Source organism: Crassostrea angulata, chromosome 6 (genome assembly GCF_025612915.1).
Source record: "Crassostrea angulata isolate pt1a10 chromosome 6, ASM2561291v2, whole genome shotgun sequence".
Taxonomy (NCBI): Eukaryota; Metazoa; Mollusca; class Bivalvia; order Ostreida; family Ostreidae; genus Magallana; species Magallana angulata.
Window position 1 is genome coordinate 960,844 of NC_069116.1, and position 20,361 is coordinate 981,204.

The window sequence follows — 20,361 nt, forward strand, 5'->3', positions numbered from 1 at the left end:
ATGAAAGTCGACTGAATGACTGAGCCATTAAGTCACCTTTCAGTAACTTTTCAGCAGCTTTTCAGTCGGTTAAATGTCACAGATTATTCCTATGAAAACAAAACATTTTAAAGATGTTTGATCTATCTGAATTTTAATCCAACTTCAGACCTTATATTTCGTCTGAATGAACAATAAGTAATTACTATAAAATTTAAAATAGAAACAAATATTTACCTTTCAGTTTTCCGGTAGTAACAATTTTCTTATCATGACCAATTTCATAAGTTTTATCCCTTATTTGTCACCTTTTAAACCCCACTTGCTATATGGAGCTATTTTTGATAGCACATGATACACAGCTAACATTAAAAAAAAATGGATTCTTATTTGAATATTGTGATTTTTTTATAGCAACATTTGCTTTAGACTCCTTTCTTTACTTCTTTATAGTTTATCGCTAAAAATGAAAAGTATTAAAAGTACATTAGAAATCATAAAACAAATTTTACCAAAAAACAGAAGAAATCTCGTGATAATGCATGCAAACTTATCTATGCTTTTCTTTCTTTGAAAATACTAGCTTTACGAGATAACTAAAGAACACTTTTTCTTAAAAAGTAATTGGCGGATATTGGCCATCTGGTACTTACTTAATCTTATTCTTATTTATTAAAAACGTTTAAAACTGATTTTAGCAATCACTCAAGCTCGAAAGCAGACCACTTTCTCAGGAAACAATGTTCTAGAAAATACAAACGAGGAGGTTTATATTGGTAAACAAATTTTAACAAGTTTGTAACAATTATTGTGACAGTAGGTTACTTTTAAATCAAAGAAAGCACAATTTAATAAAATTTACAAAACAATAAAGAACAAGTCCGCAGCTTAAAACATGTTGATACCCTTAATTTTATGTATACTCTAAATCAATAACACAATTAAAAGTATTCAGTCCTATTGACTTTTTGATAATTTCTTAAGACGTTTATTTTACTTTTAATTTTTTTTATTGGAAATACAATTTTTGATGATCTGGAAAATTCTCACATTTTAATTTTACAGAAACTTCTGATCAGAAAAGGAATATGAGTGGAATGTCAGGACCGAGCGATAACAGTTTAGAAAGACGACTACAAGATTCAATGCCAAAACCAATCTTGTTTTTCGTTGGTTCGATTACAACAGTTTTCATTTGCGGAGCATTTATTTGTTTTCGAAAAAGGTTGAAATCGGATTTTTTCATCACTGATCAATCTTATACTAATATCAATGTTGAATATTTCATATGTTTTAAATAGCTAAAAAAATATGAAAACCCCATTTTTGTTCATTTCAGATTCATGGAGATATTCATTAACAGATATGAAGGTATAAAATACCATTTGTTTAGAATATCTTATTTTTCTGTGACGTCATTTGTTCCCAGATAATCAAAAAACTCTATCGATTTCCTTTTTTTGATGACATCTTTCATTTCATTGCAAAGATTGTGAAACAATATAAATTATTTTATTTCCACTGTCATGTAAATAAATACAGAGTATCATCGTTATTTTATTTTAACTTTATCATTATGTTAGGACGGACACAGCCAATAACAAGAACGTCAGCTACCGATCGTGATTCCGGATACGATGAAATTCGTTACTCACAACTCATCATGAATAGTAACATCTGTGCAGAAGTTGGTGCATCATCGCCCGGTTATTCCTCAAAGAGTCAATATTTACTTTCAGTTATTTATGATAATTATGATGACGACAACGAGGTTTACAGTCGATTGCTGCTGAAGCAAAATCAGACCACTTGCATTCCAAAGAGAAAAAACCTTCTAGAGGATAAAGGTTATGCATTCTTACGAACAAGTGACATCAAAGAATTGAAATCGGACATTCTCATCCAAAAACATCGATCTCTCCCCACATTCGCAACAATTCATAATCAGATATCGTCTACCGACTTCAAACCTTTATCACGATGTTTGTCAGAAAATAACATTATGCGCTCTACATGTTTTTCACCGAGTTCATTTGAAACCAACTGAAACATGTGATTTAATATAGAATTTATACTTGTCGTATCCCTCCTAAACGATGATTCGTAAGGATCGTAAGGGTAAAAAATTACATCATTGTGTTTCCAAGGAGATAATAAGATAATATAAAAAACTGTCTATTAATGTTCCACTCTAATGACCCGCATATTTTATCTTGATTGTCCTTGGTATATCAGCAGTGCCTACAATCGTCTGTTTGAATGAGAAATGTGAATTTTTGATTATTGAAAAGATCAACGTCATTTTCAAAGATGAAATATTAGACAATTAAATTATTTTAGTTATGAAATGATGTTTGGTTTATTACTCACACCAACTATTACAGTAAGGTCCATATACTGAAAAAAATGCTCTGCCTCGATGTCTTCTTTAATTTTGACCAGAGTGAATATATCTCATATCAGTGTTCCAGTTAATCTAATTACAGTTCCTAAAAATCAAACTTTGCTATGTTTAATCAATAATTTAAGAAACAAAGACATTGCGACAAAGTTGTTACACGGTCAAGCCGTTGACAAATCATTCTTTTTTTTTTAAGAATGGATAGGAGCAGGAGGCAATGAGAGCTGAGGGAGAGTCTGCTAGGGCTAAAAGAGAGGCAGTGAGGGCAGAGAAAGAAGCTGAGCGAGAACTTGAGATAGTAAGGTTAGCTCATGAAAGAGAGGAGCGTCAAGCTAAGAGAGACAGAGATAAGTGGGAGGTTGAGAAAGAGATTAAGTTGAAAGAGAGTTAGAAACTGGTCCCTCCCCTTAGGGTGTTCAAATTCCTAGTGTTAAGTTGCCCAAATTTGAAGAAGGTCAAGACCTTGATGTTTTTCTAAAATCATTTGAGAAAATAGCAGGCTTACAAAAGTGGGATAAATCTCAATGGGCGGTTCGTTTAGTCCCCATGCTATCGGGTAAAGCCCTTGAGGCCTATTCTAGATTGTCAGATGAGGAGAGTGATAATTATGATGCTATTAAAACTGCTATTCTGAAAAGGTATGAATTGACTTCAGAGGCTTATCGGGATAAGTTTAGGAAGTGTAGACAGTTCAGTGATGAGTCATTTAAAGATTTTGTTGTTCGTACAGAAAGGTTCTTTAACCATTGGTGTGATAGGGAGGATATTGGGCCAGACTATGAATTGTTGTTTGATTTGATTTTGAGAGAACAGGTGATAGGAAGTTTTTCAAATGATTTGCAATTGTGGGTTCGTGAGCATACTCCACAGTCTATCAGATGTTATAACTTTGTCGGAGTCATTTCAGGTTGCATATAAAGGCAGTAATGCAGGTGGTGGACGAGGTAACGCAGGGGAAAAGCCGGGTCCTAGACCAAATAAGTTTGGTTCAGGTCAGTCCCAAAGGGGTAAGCATGTCTCGCCATCAGAGCAAAGTAAAACATGTTACAAGTGTAACCGGGCAGGACATCTTGCGCCAAATTGTCCTTTGCGTAGTACATATCAGTCGAAACCTCCTTTGAATCAAAAACCAGGGAATCAAAAGTCGAAAGAGTGGTTTGGTTTGTGTCTTGATGAAAATATGATAAAATCTGATGAGGGTGATGGTGTTAATGAGAATAATATGGTTGTTAAGTTGTCTGGCGTATCAGCTACTGATGAGTCTAGTCTTGAAACATGTCGTGATCGGGGCTAGATTTGGTAAGTGGGGAAGTTGGTGAAAAAATTGTCTCAGTTTTGAGGGACACTGGATGTTTCACTGTGTTTGTTAATAGTAAGTTGGTTTTCAGATGATGAAATAACGGGGAGAACAAAAGTAATTACTTTGGCCGATGGTACAAGGAGAACTTGCAGTGAGGCGATAGTAAGTGTGAAAACGCCATACATTTCAGGTAAGGTGCACGCGCTATGTCTTGACTCACCTTTTGCTGATGTAATTATTGGCAACAATGTAAGCATTGTAGTACCGAAAGAGGCAGAACCTTTTTCCATGATTGAGACTGCAGAAACAGTGGATGAAGAAGAATGTGGAGTTGTTCAGACTAGATCAGAAACAAGGAAACAGGAGGATGCGAAGAAACCAAAGCTGGATGATTTGAAAGAAGTGGACACAGAACATTAAGGTATGTGGTGTAATAGAGAGAAATTGATCGAACATCAGAAAACTGACGACAGCTTGAAATCAGTGTTAGAGATGGCCTAAAATGGTCCACATGAAGGAAAGTCTTTAGTTATTTCATCATAAAAATGATTTACTGTATACAGTTTTTAACTCAGACTCTGGCGAAAAGGTATTCAAGATTGTTGCTCCAAAGAAATTGCGCACTAGTATTACGTCAATAGCTCACGACACGCCACTGGCTGGACATCTTGGAAACAAGAAAACAAGAGAAAGAGTTATGACAAACTTCTTTTGGCCAGGTATGTATATAGATATATGACGCAAAAAACACACACAAATATATATATACATATATATATATATATATATATATATATATATATATATATATATATATATATATATATATATATATATATATATATAGTGATCTTTTTCACTCCCGGTCACAACAAATGCTATAAATAAATCATTCCTATAGACATTGATTAGAGTAATAAAATCTGTAATTCCGTCAGATTGAGAAAAAAAATGACCATCTTTGGAGCCGTATTTAATACTATTAAGGATTTAAAAAAAGTCTGTTTTGTGTGAACATTATGATATTAAAAGAAAATAATTGTGTTTAATGAATTGTTCTAAGTTTAGTAGAATACATTAGGCCATTTTTTGGTTTGTATTTGATTTTTAAATAAATACAAATTAAAGACAGAAATGGAAAAAGAGTGTTGTTTAAGGTCATCAATTATTTGGTTGTCTGGTCTAACTTAGAAAGTTGCGCTGTCTTGTCGGCATTTAACAGAAATATTTACAAGAATAGGTGTCAAATTGGGTATACATTTTAAATTTGAACAATAAACAACAATTCGCCCTTTATTAAACGTTATGTTGACGCCGTCAAACATACTTGATATCAATTCGAAATTATTTAAGAAGAAGGAAAAACTTGATATCGATTAGAAATTACTAAGTAAAAAGGAATTGTTGCTAGAGCGTATTATAATCTGCTGTTAATCATGTTTTTAGGGAAACTTCTATTTTTAGAAATTCTTCAATGTTAAAAAGAATCATAAAAGCATCATTGTATTTAAACTTTTTGTTGCATTCCTTTTTTTTTTATTATTTCATTTGGTTAGTAAAATGTTTTATTTTGATAATTTACTCGATATTACATCATTTCCGCCTAAGGTTTTATGTAAAATTATAACAATATAACAAAACTAATATTAACAATTGAATTTATGCATCTCTCACAAAAATTTGTTCTTGTTTGGCTTTTCAGTTAAAAGAAAGAAAGAAATTGCAAGAAGATATCGCAGCATTGACATAGTTATTTTAGATTTGAAAATACAGATATTTGTTGTACATATCTTATAAAATACTTTATTTCATAAAATCATAAAGCTTTTCACATTTTAAGCGTATTCTCAATATGGAAAGCCGTAGGGTACCCCCACATTATTAATGTTTTCCTGTATAAATAACCAACGCAACTTCCCCAAAATTGTTCAATTATTATCTTTTTTAATTCAAAGATTAATTTAAATTTTTGTAATGAGTTCTTTTGGATTTTGTCGGCTGAATGAAAAATAAGACTTTGTAAAAAGGTTTAATTTGAAAATAAAAAACAATAAACAAAACAGATCCGTATTCTCACTCCCCTTTCACGCAACTCTCATTCAAAAGAAATAATTCAATCAAACAAATAAACAAATATCTGATACTATCAATTGCATTCAAAACTAAATCACACTGCATCGGATTAAAAGTGGTAGTAAACTACAAAATGTTGTTTTAGAACAATTTCAACCAATAAAACTCTTGTTGAAAAAATACTCAAAAAATGTTAAAATTCAATAATTCAAAAAACGTGGTATTACAATTACTTCAAATTTTAGCTCAGTATATATGAAAATTAGCCTGTAATAACAGTCGCTTTTACACACTTAAAACCTCTCTCTAAAAAGGAATTCGTTCACTTCAAGGACACCACACACCCCAGACGCTCCTGCCCTCGTCAAATGGCCTGTCCCTCTAGTATCACTATCCTGACTGTAAGCCGCGGAATTACAGGTCTCTCGCCACCAGTTTACGACTACTTCTTGACAGATGATTACGCCCACTCAACGCAGCATGCGTCCCCGACATTCGTTTGTTACCCACATGGCCTTCCATATGAAAATTCCTGTCTAGCGCCCACAGTCTGTAGTACAGGAATTTGCACCAAACACCCTTATGCACTGAAAAGAACACACTGTGACTAATAAAGTCCCGATAAACAAACAAACATACGACCAGTCACACTTAGAACTAAATTACCAGCAAACTGTACAAAATAACAACAAAACAACCTTACCGGCTAGGAAAACATATGCCCGCCCAACAAATCCAGAATTCAATAGCTACCCGTTCCTCACCAGTATCATAACTAACTGGAGAAATTCACCATATCTTAAATCAGGAAGTACAAAAACGTGGCACCCGGCTGATGTCGTGACCGGACCCTGTACTGACCACTACACCCAAACCGGTCACTTCAAATACTCGCTCTTCAAATAGCACACTCACCCGACACACTTCATTACGGTAACCCATTCATAACAAAAATGAAGAAGAACACAAATATAAACACCATTTCATACAAAAATGAATCAACTATATTACAATTTTTTACATTATTTTTTTGTTACCACCAACATCTTTTTTTTTAGCATCAAACCAATTTTGTGTCCTGGTTCAAAATGATAAAAATGTCACCAATGATATCATTATAGAAATCATAGTTTTGCGTGTATTTGTCAACATTATAATAACCATAGCCAGCAAAACAATATCATTTAGTGCAGGCACAATAACCCTGGTTCAAACTTAACAGCAATAATATTACCAACAGCAAATCGGATGCTTGAAATACAAACTGTCTTAGAACAAAATCGCTACATGTGACGTCACTCAAAAGGTGAAAAAAGGCGGTGTCTGTAAGCAAATGGTAAAGGACTAAGATATATTTGTAGCTTTATGCGTGTTTTAAAACATAAACTTGTAAGGTTAATAATTTTTACGTTCAACTTAAATGTCGAGTATTTGAGTGTCATTTATCTATTTGTAAAATGTACTCACACTAAATTGCATAGCATCCCCCTCCCCCCCCCCCCCCTTGGCCTTCGACAAGTCGTTGTCTGATACTCTGTGCTCTGTAATAATTCAAAAGATTAAATATACATGATGAGTAGTCATGGGTACTAAGCTAGTAACTGAAAGGTAACAGGTTTTATACCCCACGGTTGTCATTTTGTGATCACTTAATGTGGTAGTGCCCTTCGGCTTTCATTACTTCAGAATAATTATAGAAGAAATAAGTAGCAATTTAGAAAAGTTCATCAGGTCCATGACGTTGTTTTGTCACATTAGGGCTTTCCAAATTCTGATGCCAACCAATCAAGTTTATATTCCATTGACAGTATAAAGTTTGATAGAGGTTGTTTCTAAAAATAATAGGTATCTTGTTTCATCATTGTACTGCCTTCCGTGTGTATTTGCTTCAGAACTTAACAACACAGATTACAGTTAGTTAACCAGTTTCATTTTATTATCCACGACATCTAAGTAAACAAGGGAAAGCGCTCCTGATATGCGCACAATGTCACTTGAGTGGTGAAATGAAGTTTGTGTGAGAGTGGTAAAAAGCTACAACAAACAAATGTAAAAATACAAATAAATGAATACGTACATGTACAAAGTAATAAAAATCAGTTTGTCAACAAATCAAAAACATAGTTCAGCACGCATAAATGAACATTAAAAAGGTTCTTTATTAATTTCTCTCAACATATAGTTTTAAAACAATACTATCAAAACTTACATCGTGATTGGTCACAGTTTCTCTAGGTTAAATAACGTCTGGACAGTTCAGAGACTTTTACAGGAATGAATTTGTATGCCTAAATTACTGATAAAGTGGCCAGATTCGAACAGGAAACGACAAGGTTCCATAATCAAAAATAATAAATATCAAAATACAGGCTTTAACCAACTTAAGTAAACAAAGCGCAGCAAAATTCTACTTTAACGTAAACAGCAGACACTACTAATAGACTAATGGTCAGCAAACCGAATTTAAGCGTGAGAACACATTAATTTAGTTTTAAAAACAACAGAAACACTAAAATTGCTTAATTGCACAAAGTTTGATACATTTTTAAATGTTACTAAAATATGAAGGCTACAGGTTCTAAATGATATAAACAAAATGCAGGGCAATACAATCATCATTTTTAAAGAATATGATGTTCTCCAACCCCTTCCTCCATTTCAAAATCAAGTGTTTGTGTTTTAATTTTAAATTCAGGGCAGTCTATGGTCGGTGCTTACAGTATATTTACACAGATTTTTCTTTTAAGACCACACGTACTATACATGTAGGTTATTGTGATAAAAAACTCGGGATTTCGTCTTGTTTAGTTATTGGCCCATCGATGCATAATGGAAACAGTTAAAAGAAAACCACGAGGACAATGCTTTGAAAGATTATGTAACAAAACTGTGTCATTTTTTTTCACACACAATTAAGTTTTTGAAAGTTTTATCAATAAGCAATGAAAATGTTTATAGTTAAATACTGATTCTATTTAACATAGAATGTGGCACGTGAAAAATAACATGTTGATAACGAACAGTGTTCAAAATCAAAAGTAAAAAAACCCCTCAAATAAGAGCAAAGCAAATACAGACCCTCTAAAAAATTAGAGGTACGATCAGGTGCCATGGAGAATTGAGCATCCTCTGCTGACCGGTCACACCCGCCATGTGCTCTTTGTCGTAATCGGGAAAACGGAAAAATCCGTAGACAATTATGTGAGTGATTATGGTCTAACAATAAGTAAGAAGAACGTTGATCAGCATGCAACCTAGTGGAAGATTGTATTTGCTGAGACGATCGTTGTATAGACCATAGAACTTACAAAAGATGACTTCAATCGACACTTCGCTTATTCGTTTTTTATATACTTGTTTGTCAGCTTGCCTCGCCTTCGAAACTGTTCATACGTAAAGCATGCCCTTGTGTATCGAATTAGCTTAGAGACAAAACTAGATATGCAGTAGATGGAGGTTTATTGCTATATAAGTTAGGAAAGTTGACTTTAGAAAAGTTGAAGTCATCACGTGTATTAAAAAGAACTATATTTCTTTTGGAATGAAAGAGAATGCTCTTAATCAAAAAAAATATTTTTTGGAAAATGTCATATCTGTAAATTCAATATGTTGAAATTTGTTAATTTTTTAATAATAAAGAGTGATACATTGCTTTGCTTAGCAGGAATTTTGCAATAAGTAAGATAAAATCAAAGTACTGAGACTACTGAAAGACGGGGGTCTTGAAAGTTTGAATTTATAATTCTCCACATTTTCCTCGAAAATAATTTCCAGAAATTTTGAGTCTGAATTATATGTAGTTGTTTCAACCTAGTATGTTAAAATTCGGCTTTTTCCAATTGCCTAATACTTTGTCTAAATTTTACTAAATCCCGGCCGGGACTTTTCTTCATAATTGTAGAAAATTGACACAACGGTACTTTATGTAAAATAAGACCCCGAGGCTTAATTTAAAAAAAACAACAACTAACCGGGGAAATCAAAACAACTTTATTTAGATAGATAATTTAAATTATTAGATTTATTTAATTTTGTGATCCAAGGGAAAATCTACAAGTCGGACGAATCTGTTACAAGGTTCATGAAAACTCCGAAAACTTTCCAACGGCTAATTTCCGAGCAAAGTAAACATTTGCATACCGATAACAAACACAGGCACCTGACGTTAGAAATATTTCTTTTTATAATAAGATTATTACTATAACAATAAGAAAGTTCGTCACAGTAGCCATTTTGATTATTTAGACCGACTTATCTGTTACGATTTTCTTGCGGCACGATTCATATTAAATTTATGGGTAAACATAAATCTGTTCCCCACTCACTACTTTTTTGTGTACACTCGTGCATTATCTACAAGAATGACGATACAACTGTTCCTTTCATTAAAAATCATACTCCGAATTCAGTCAACTGCTTTTCAAATCGATAAAACTAGAAAATGGAGACCAAAAGTAATGAATCGCGTCATGTTTTTGGGTAGACCTTTCCTGATTGACTGTTATATATGTCGTTAAAAATAAAGCAACAGAATAATAAAGACATTAATTAATAAATGTGCAGAGATAAGTCAGTTAAAGGACTGGTTAGGGAAAAAAATGAAAATGTCCAGACTAGTTACTTAGTGCTACTGAAAGAGAGTTGGTTTCATGTCTAGGAAAAATATTCACATGGCGATATGTTTTACTGACAATTGCTAAAGCAAAAATTATTGTATGATAATTCTGAATTGTTAATTTTAGCTATTGATTCCGAATTATTTGATTTTAAAATTTCTAATGTATGCAAAATTAAAGTTATTTACAGCAAAATTAACAAATGTTGTAGAACATTGTCATTTCAGAAATCTGCATGTGTCCTTTCAATACATTCTCGTCTATTAGGCTCACATTTTCATGCGTGTCTTGAAAAAAAATGAAATTAATTTCGAAAGCGATTTAATTTCAATTTTTTCGAAGGGCTACAATAAAGGATCTGTAAATCAAATTTTAAAACTACGATAAAAATGCATTATCTCTGAATTCATAGGTCTAATACTACTGCGAGATATTTACTGATGGGAGAAAGATCAGCTTAGTTTCTGATGACATTAAGATATTGATGAAAAAATTCTTTTAATTAATGAATATGACTGGTTTTGTCAGTTATAAAGCATAAAAACAAGTGTAAACTTATGTCTTATAACATTAAAAAAAATCCATGATTATATATTCCAACTAAGACAGACGACATGAACATTAACATTTAAACTTGGTTCTTTAATCAATAACATTGTATATATTTTTTGATCTATTGGTCACCCAAAATGTATAATCTATATAGATTTTGCTAACAATGCATTGTTCAAAATTAAAAGTTTAACTTTATAGTCAATGAACAAGAAGGCAAATTCAATGAATTTAATATGTAAGACATGTGTTTATAACCTGTTCAGATTTTAACCTCGGCTCGCGCACGGAGTTCGGCATTTTTCAGGTGATAGATTGTTAAAATAAAATTCACAACTTTTCAAATATGTCACATTGCCTTTCGGAACTTTACTTTCGATTCAACCTTCATCCTCTTTCATTGCATAATGAGTTCGTCCACTAACTGATTCGTCGACGGTGTTGTGCATTCAGTTACGTAACTCATTCCACAAATCACTACAACTATTGAGCCGAACAAGAATATTTTGATCAATAAAGCTATTTGATTATTTCTTTACAGAATTTGGTTTATACATACACGTAGAGGACTTAAAACGATTTTATGATATATAGTTTTTCTGAAATGCATGAAAAGTTTATGCACTATTTTCTTACGCGTAGACTCAATTCATGTGTTCAACGCGTGCCTTCCGGTTTGAGACTTCGGCTGAGAGTAAACTTATAGACGGGGTCACGTTACCCCGTCTAAAAATAGTTTGCATAGATTTATTTACTAAACTTTCAAGCTAACTGAAATGTGTCATAATCAAACATAACAGAACAGTATCGATCTGACTCATCATAGGTAAAACACGAATTAAAACTAACAATGATAGTCAATGAGATCAAATCGTGCTATTCATTATACTGCTTGATAATATTTATTCACAAATATTAATAAATATATATTGATTATTAATTCCAGTATAACTTATGTGAAAGTTAAAAAACATCATAATATTATTTTAAAAAAAACCTAAAAATGTATTCATTGATTTCTTTTACAAGGAAAAAAATGTTGCAGCAGCAGTCGCAACAAAATATTGCAACAACTGTAGCTTAAACGAAACAAAGAATAGTTTACTTTTTTAATATTGCTGGTAATTGTAGTTTGGTTATGCCTCTTAGGAAATCTGAGTAACAAGATGTTTCATACAAACTTAAAACTGACTTTTCATTAGCCTCTCTAATCCTCTTTGAAGTTCTTAGTTTTTGAATATACACAAAAGTACCCCCAAAAATATAGTTAGTGATCCAAATCAAGCACATTTGCGATGTGCACTTGCCATACAGTAATAACTGCTTAGAATATGAATATAGATTGGTGAAACCAACTTTTAATATTATATCAATAAATGTATATTTAACAGATGTGAATTTTCGAGTTCCTGTCTGTCTAGGAATGATTTTGAACTTACTCTAGAACTTAGCAAACATTCATTTCCTCATATATCTTCTTCCTGGTAAACGTTATTGTTGGGTTTCATTTTGGATTTCTGGAACTTCCTTATCTTCTTTTTTTGCTTTCCAGAGGATGACTCGTTAATTTTATTTTTGTCTTGTTTCAAATTGCTATATTGAGGATTCTTTTTCTCAAATGACAATGTTTGACACAAGCAGCAGTTCTCTTTGGGGGATGGCCATTTTGATCACTAAAATATTTTTCACACTGTTTGCACAAGATTGTAACAGGTCAGTTTCAGTTGAATATAAAGAAACTTTAATATAAAAATATTATAGCTCAATTTATTATGCAGAAAAAAAAGATTAAGCATTTTGATGATAGAAAGTTGTATTAGTTAGTGTTATAATTCACTTTGTTGAAAGTAAATTAACCTTTGCTATTACATCAAATGTATAAATGTGGGACCCTTTTTTAATTTTCTAAAAACAATATATTTTATTTGATTCAAGGATAAATACAACCTGCTGCTACAATGAATATTTCGACACTAGCACTGGGAAATGTTTAAGTATGTTTTTGATCGTCTATCTATCTATCTATCTATCTATCTATCTATCTATCTATCTATCTATCTATCTATCTATCTATCTATCTATCTATCTATCTATCCATCCATCCATCCATCCATCCATCCATCCATCCATCCATCCATCCATCCATCCATCCATCCATCCATCCATCTATCTATCTATCTATCTATCTATCTATCTATCTATCTATCTATCTATCTATCTATCTATCTATCTATCTATCTATCTATCTATCTATCTATCTATCTATCTATCTATCTATCTATCTATCTATCTATCTATCTATCTACAGTTGGTTCAAGCATATCTTATATGTTTTACGGTATGACCGTTTGGGCGAGCGCAGAAGGAACCAAATATCTCTCATCATTGTTAAATGCAACGTTAAAATGGTTAACCTGTTGACTTGCCCCAACCAAAAAACGTTGGCTTTGTCTCGAAAACTTTTATCACTACAAGGAACCCGAAGTTATCAAACATTTATTCCAATTTTTCTATTTTAGGCTAATACACTTAAACTACCACTGAGCATAAATCAACGAGGCCGGGTCTAATTTTTTCTGCCCTAGATTTTTGAATGAAATTTTTTACTAGAATTTCTATTAATATAATTATAATTTTAAGATAAAAAAAAAAGACATTTACCACACCTTTTGTTTAAGGGTCATCTCAAAGTTTGTTAATTTTTAACATAGGACCCTATGGGATTTTGCTTGAAATGTACCAAATGCATATTTATTTTTTAAACTTCTGCCCTAGGGATTTCTTTTTTTGTTCTACATATTAAAGTTATTGCTAAAAGGCATCAAATTGTCAAATAAAAAACCCTTTTACCTCCTGGTTTGTTCCACGGGTTTTATCAAAGTGATTTTTTGTACGCCCAATTTCCAAGTTTGTCAGATAATGGCTATTTTTTATTTGACAAAGACGGAAATGGTGATTTTTATTGTGTTATTAAAACATTACGACATATTTAAGTAATGAATAAATATATAACATCACATATTAAGGGTAATTAATATAAAATACATTTTAATGTCTTGAAATAAATGAATCAAGCGATATTTAGGCGGGTTATGAAAACGTGACAGGGTTAGGCTTGCTGAACCCTCTTCACGTTTTCGACCCGAACCAAAATATTGCTTATACTTCGAGACATTTATGTTTATTCCACAATATAATATCAATTTTACACATCAAACGAGCTGTTTTCAACAAATTTCGCTGAATATCTGCAGTTGAAACTATCACGCCATGGCGTCAACAAAGCAAAAAGATGACGTCACAATACAAATGAAATGATGCGCGAAAGCGTGCGTACTCGTTCTGTACTCGGCCTCGTTAAATATAAAACAAACTTATTAAAATATGTTGAATCAAAGCCGTTTGAATTTTTTTTATAAAGAGACAATCATGTTTTATCATTCCTTTACTTTTTAATAATGATCATTAAAATCAGTAAACAATAAACTGCTTGTCTGAGTGAGTTATTTCCCATTTTGTCCCTGTTGTTATTTTCCTCTGTATCATCAGTTCGTTTATAAGTTAATTTTTGTATGCTATATATGCGTTGTAGACATTTTTAAAATAAATATTTTTTCACCTACCTCACGCATGCATGTTACAATTGGATCAATATGACAGTAAATTAAGTATGGAACTTGCATGTGTATTTACTTAACAAAAAAATATGATCAAAACAAAACTAATTAGCCGAAGAGTTACCATTAATACTGATACTGAGTACTTACTACATGTTACACCCAGTACATATGCTTGATCCACCTCTAAATTTATTGCGGAAAGTCACTGTGACGTCATACTTTACTTTCTTTTGCGCTCGACAGTTCTCGTAATTTGTCGGAAAAATTCGGGAAAGGAAATGACGTCATATGTCAGCAAAAGTTCAGATAGGTACAATTTTTTTTTTTACGTTAGCATATGTCTTGTTTACTTTAGTGTTTTTAAAGGACTTTTTTGTAATAAATGAAATAGATGTATACGTTTAAGAGTTAAATTTTTTCCCTTAGAAACGCTTCTTGTTCCACCATGTTGCTATGCACCGCAAAGGGTTATTGGGATATGCAGAACTTTTTCACGTGGCCTCATAAAAATTTCTTTGAACAATGTGCAGATTTCAACTCGAATTTTCTCCGTTCGTACACGTTGTCTATGGAGCTCGCTGCGCTCGCTATTACAACATACACCATGGTATAGCATTGAAATATCATAGCATAGCATTAAAATCTCATAGCATAGCATTGGAATCTCATACCATAGCATACACCCTCATAGAATCGCATACGTCATATCATTCCATAGCACAGCATGCAACATTATTTTAACTCGGTTTTTAATGGGTTTGTTTTTGTTGAAAAAAAAGTTTACATATTAGATTTGTGGTAAAATCTGGCGTCTTATTATTTTATTTTGATCAATTAGGCAAATCTTAAAAACAGTTCATTGCAACACGATTAAAAAAATCAGGTGTATAATGTAAATGCAATAATCTGTACATTTAATAATAATCTTGAATATAATATTAAATTATCAAATAGTCGTACATCAAGTTTGGTCTTGATGTTTATTGTACAGTCACAGAATTTGAATAATTACGTTCTTCAGTAATTGTTACTGATACAGTGATTGATAATAGTTTTACAAAGGATATAGATTTTGTATGAACTTAATGTACTGAACCACAATATTAGGGACGTTGAAGAAAGATATTTGTTTCTTAATGTGATCCGACTTGTTTTAATAAATAAAAAACTAAAGTTTACTCTCCCACATATCAGCTGTATGTTACCTAGTAGAGATGACCATGTATAAAAAAACAAAAAAAAAAAAAAAAAAAAGATCAACAAAAAATCAAAAAACCAAACACCCCCCCCCCAAAAAAAAAAACAACAAAAAAACAAAACGACACACAGCCTATCAAGTCGCAGTACAATGTGATCAATCTCTAGAGTAATACTTGACTATAAAGAATTAAGATGTTAATGAATACCTTTGAAATGATAGTTTTCTTCAAAACACTCTTTGCAATGTGGTTGACTGTTCAGGTCCGATTGAGATTGTTACCACAGAAAGATTATTATCGCTCAGTCGCCTCTTGTTTCAGATACATGGATGAAAAGCCGACATAACAGCTACTTTTACTTATACATATATGTTATGCCATTGACTTTGCTTTTACATTAGTAACTCTTACACCACAACACGTTTTATATTCATGACGGTAATTACTCCAATATATTACACTGTATTTTTTCAGTTTGCAGGCATGGAAGTATGGGATTGAATTGTAAAATATCCTGTAGACAAGGATACTATGGTTATCTCTGTCGCTCGCCATGTGAGTGTGAAGCTCACCTGTGTGACAAAGAGACTGGGTGTCAGCAACGACAAAATAAGACATGTAAGTTGCTTTTAAAAAACATTTTAAAAAATCAATATTAAAAGTACATTCTTTATTTCTTAAAAAAATAACACGTACGCTTGATGAACAGTATAGTGAAAATTATATAATTATATTTTAAGTCAAATTCGTGTTAATGTGTAAGTTTACGATTTGCGGTTGACAAATGCGACATATATGACTAAATATTATCATTGAGTAAGTTAACAAAGTTACAATTACCAGATACCAGATTCATTCAAATCGGTTTGTTATTGTCATTTTAAAGCGCTAAGCATAGCTCAGTTCTTTATTGTCGTTGGACTTCTACTTCCGGTGTATCGAATAACCGCCCCCTATGAGCAGAAGTATACATCATTTAAACTGGTTAGGGGACTAGTTTCAGGAGTTTATATATATAACTGCACTGGCTATTGTGAATCGTACGAGCTATCGTGAATTTAATGTACGGGGCTTACAAACATCAGTGCAGGGGACGTCACGCAGTAATGAGGAAACAAAGTACGAATACAGAAGCTGAAATGTTTTATACAATTCATATATCTGTTGTATACATACAGAAGCTGGGTAAGCGCTTTTCAGTACTATCAGAACTCAGAAGTACTATCAGAATTCATTGATATGTTTTCTACAAGCAAATAAATCAAGCTACAAATATTTATTCAACATTTCAGCAATCGACGTCAGAGATAATGCCTCGAAAAATCACGACTGGATAGCAGCTAGCCTCAGTATCATGGTGTTAATTGTAGTTAGCGTTATTTGTGCAATAGTTTTGAACTTCCGTCGGACAAAAAGGGGTAATAACGATAATTTTACACCTTCAAATGACTTATTACCTTTCATATATTGATGAAAGAATTAGATTGTAAATACATTCTTTTTGTTATAATATTGCAAACTACAGTACCGATCAGACCCAACCTAACACCAGAGTAAACCCAACTAAACCCCGGGTTTACTTTCTGGGTTTACTTTGGGTTTACTTTTTGAAAAATTGTGTCCACTCGGGGTTTACTTTGGGTTTGGAGTCAACTATAAGCACTGAAGTGTGAAGCAGACCCGTCTTTTACATGTATCTTACCATCCTACTGCCTGTGATTCCTGCCCCTTGCATATTCTGAATACACATGTAGTGTCTGCTTTCAGGGTATACTTCTGATCGGGGTTTACTCTCTGTGTCCACTCTGGGTTTACTCTGGGTTTACTCTGGGTATACTCTGGATCCACTCTAGTAAACCCAGAGTAAACCCAGAAAGTAAACACAGGGTTTAGTTGGGGTTTACTTTGTGTTACGTTGGGTCTGATCGGTACTGTAATGCATATTTTCTGGTTTGTTTAGATATTTAAAACGTTCGGCGAATCTCTGCCTAAGTAATCAGTTTATATTTCAATAGGCTATTTCGTTTTACTATTTTCATACTACCATTTTACTTATATATCAATACCATGGTTGTATCTAAACATTTTTTCGGGTGATTTTTCTTACTTCAGAAGTAAGCATTATTTATGTATAGGGAAATAAAATTACAATTTATGCACATACTTGGTTTTATTACATTTAGCTAAAGAGGCAACAAAATCTCAAGAACTTACAATTGTTCAACCACAGGATTGCGTTCCGGTAGAAATTGTTGACAACGAGAATGATTTATCTTCAGATTACGATGACATTCGTTACTCGCAATGTATTCGTAGTAGTAGATTCAATTGTGGTGACTCACCACTGTGTGGCAATAAAATGGTAGGAAATCTTGTTGAAGCTAAACGTCCACATTTAACGGGGTTCCATAATGCTGATAACAAAGTTGAAGATTACAGTCGCCTGTTATTGAGGAAGAATACGAATACGTGCATTTTAGTGAAAACAGCTATATCAGAGGGTGAAGGCTATGCTTTCTTACAAAAGAATTACGAAAAAGCAACTGCAGAATCGTCCATTCAAGGACGTCAGTCCCTGTCCAGAATATCAACCATAAACGAAAATGACTCCGTGGGATAAAAAGTTAAACACAATTTTCTTTGAATATTTCTAAAACAAAAATTGAAATGTTAACACGGTTAAAAACAAAGCAATGTCTTTTTTGATACTGCTTATCAATAATATATGTGTGTTTTTGAAAATGACTGAAAAAACATACACAAATATATACTTTAAAAATAAATCAATAAGCCCCCCACCCCCACCCCCCCAAAAAAAAACCCTGGAGAAATGTATGTTGCGAAAACGTGATTGATTGAATGTCAAATTCAATGATACCCCTATTGCATCTTATACGCGTTTTGTCTCGAGCAACACATGAGAAGTTGTCGACGAACTAAGTTTTAGTCAGTTATTTGTGTTTTGATGTCTTATTTCTGGAAGAATCTCTTAATGTGAACAGTACAATGGACATGCTAGAAAACAAAATTTTTGATGTTGTTTTTCATTTGAAATAGTTGCCAATTGTTTATAAAAGTGTGAGCTATGTACAGATAATCAACACTTTTAACACTTGCCAAGCTATGGTAAGAAAAAAACCCAACATCGGTTAATAAATAAATCGTTGCCACTATCGTCTGCTGTTTAAAATTCTCAACTGTTCATGTCACAAAAAGTGTAATCGAATAAGTAAATACTTGATCATCACCGTATTTGTTGGAGGTTGTGGAGCGCTAGCTCTAAATGTTTTTCTTATGTGTTTTTCAAAACAACTCAAATGGATAAATCCCTGCAGTTAGCTGCTTATAAAAAATACAAACAAGAGAGCGATAAGTTTGTTTCCTTTCAAAATATTTGTTTATTTACTTAAAACCTTTTAAATTGATGTCATAAACAATAAAACAGCCATTGTAAGTTCATATTGTTCATCACAGAGTTTTTCACAACAGTTTGATTGATTTTAAAACATAAAATACTTTGTTATTTTTTGTTCCTAATACCCAATGATTGTAATGGTCAAAAAAGTGAAATTTAGGAACACAATTAAATACATACCTGTCTGTCAGAAATTTTAACTAGTGCTCTACATTCTTTTAATGTATATATTAATATAATTACCCTATTAACGTACCTTTATTACCTTATAAATGTCAGTAATGATAATTTTGTTTTTCCATTCATGTACACACCTTAACAAAGTAAATACTTTGCACCACCTCTGCCCGAATAAAAGACTGTCTACTGTTAATAGCATAAAAAGTGTTTTGTTATTTTTTAATTTTTATAACGTTATTAAAAATTCTTTATTTTAAAATAATATGTCCAGAAATGACAGTTTGATTGTATGTTCTCCACTTTTTTGAAAGGCGCTGGGCTACAGTGATTTGTTTTTTATGTAACGCTCTTTATTTGTTTTGTTTACAATAGTTTGATACATTTGTAAATGTTTTGTTTTAAAAAAATATACATTATCCAGCTTGTTATGAACTCACATATACATTATCTAGTGTGTATATTCAAGTCATTCTATATTGTATTTAATTTAATTATTATTCGAAAAGTAAACAAAAAACTGACCTAACATTTGCACAACAAAACATCAAAACTTTCAGTACCTCCTTTATAACCTAAGTATTAAAATTTCGTAATGAATAAAAAGGTTGTTTTTATTTAAAAATCAAACGAAACATGCACTTTTAAGCTCAAAATCAAGCTGTAAATAATGCATTAATATTGCATGAAAATGTGTCCTCGCACAGATAAGATTCACGATATAAATTAATCTCTTGATTTTTTCTGCCTGGTTGAATTTTTTAAATCTTCCTTATTTTTCATGTACAGCATACATTTCATGGGAATCATCCAAATAATAATTCACATCATAAGTCAAATCACGCGATGACACCAAATAATATGTCATGATTCAGTAAACCCCGTGTGTTTGCTAATGTGTCAACAATTAACTTGTAATGGATTTGCAAGAGTACTATAAGTAAGAACTTAAAATATGCATGTACAAGTTATACAAAAATATATTTTTCTACAGGTAGCATATTATAAATACAACATCAGAGAACGCTT

General features: G+C 32.3%; 2 protein-coding genes across 2 annotated transcripts; both read left to right on the forward strand.

Moving 5' to 3' along the window:
* Window positions 1-1,098: 1,098 nt before the first annotated feature.
* Window positions 1,099-2,186, forward strand: LOC128189722 (uncharacterized). The gene is made up of 3 exons (XM_052861458.1): window positions 1,099-1,204; window positions 1,319-1,350; window positions 1,563-2,186. The coding sequence occupies exons 1-3, from the start codon at window positions 1,125-1,127 to the stop codon at window positions 2,024-2,026; spliced, it is 576 nt and encodes a 191-aa protein (XP_052717418.1). The 5' UTR covers window positions 1,099-1,124; the 3' UTR covers window positions 2,027-2,186.
* A 10,359-nt stretch (window positions 2,187-12,545) lies between these two features.
* On the forward strand, window positions 12,546-18,424 carry LOC128189720 (uncharacterized). The gene is made up of 6 exons (XM_052861455.1): window positions 12,546-12,634; window positions 12,857-12,915; window positions 16,215-16,358; window positions 17,033-17,149; window positions 17,691-17,732; window positions 17,924-18,424. Exons 1-6 carry the CDS (start codon window positions 12,546-12,548, stop codon window positions 18,358-18,360), a joined length of 888 nt encoding a protein of 295 aa, XP_052717415.1. The 3' UTR covers window positions 18,361-18,424.
* Window positions 18,425-20,361: the final 1,937 nt, after the last annotated feature.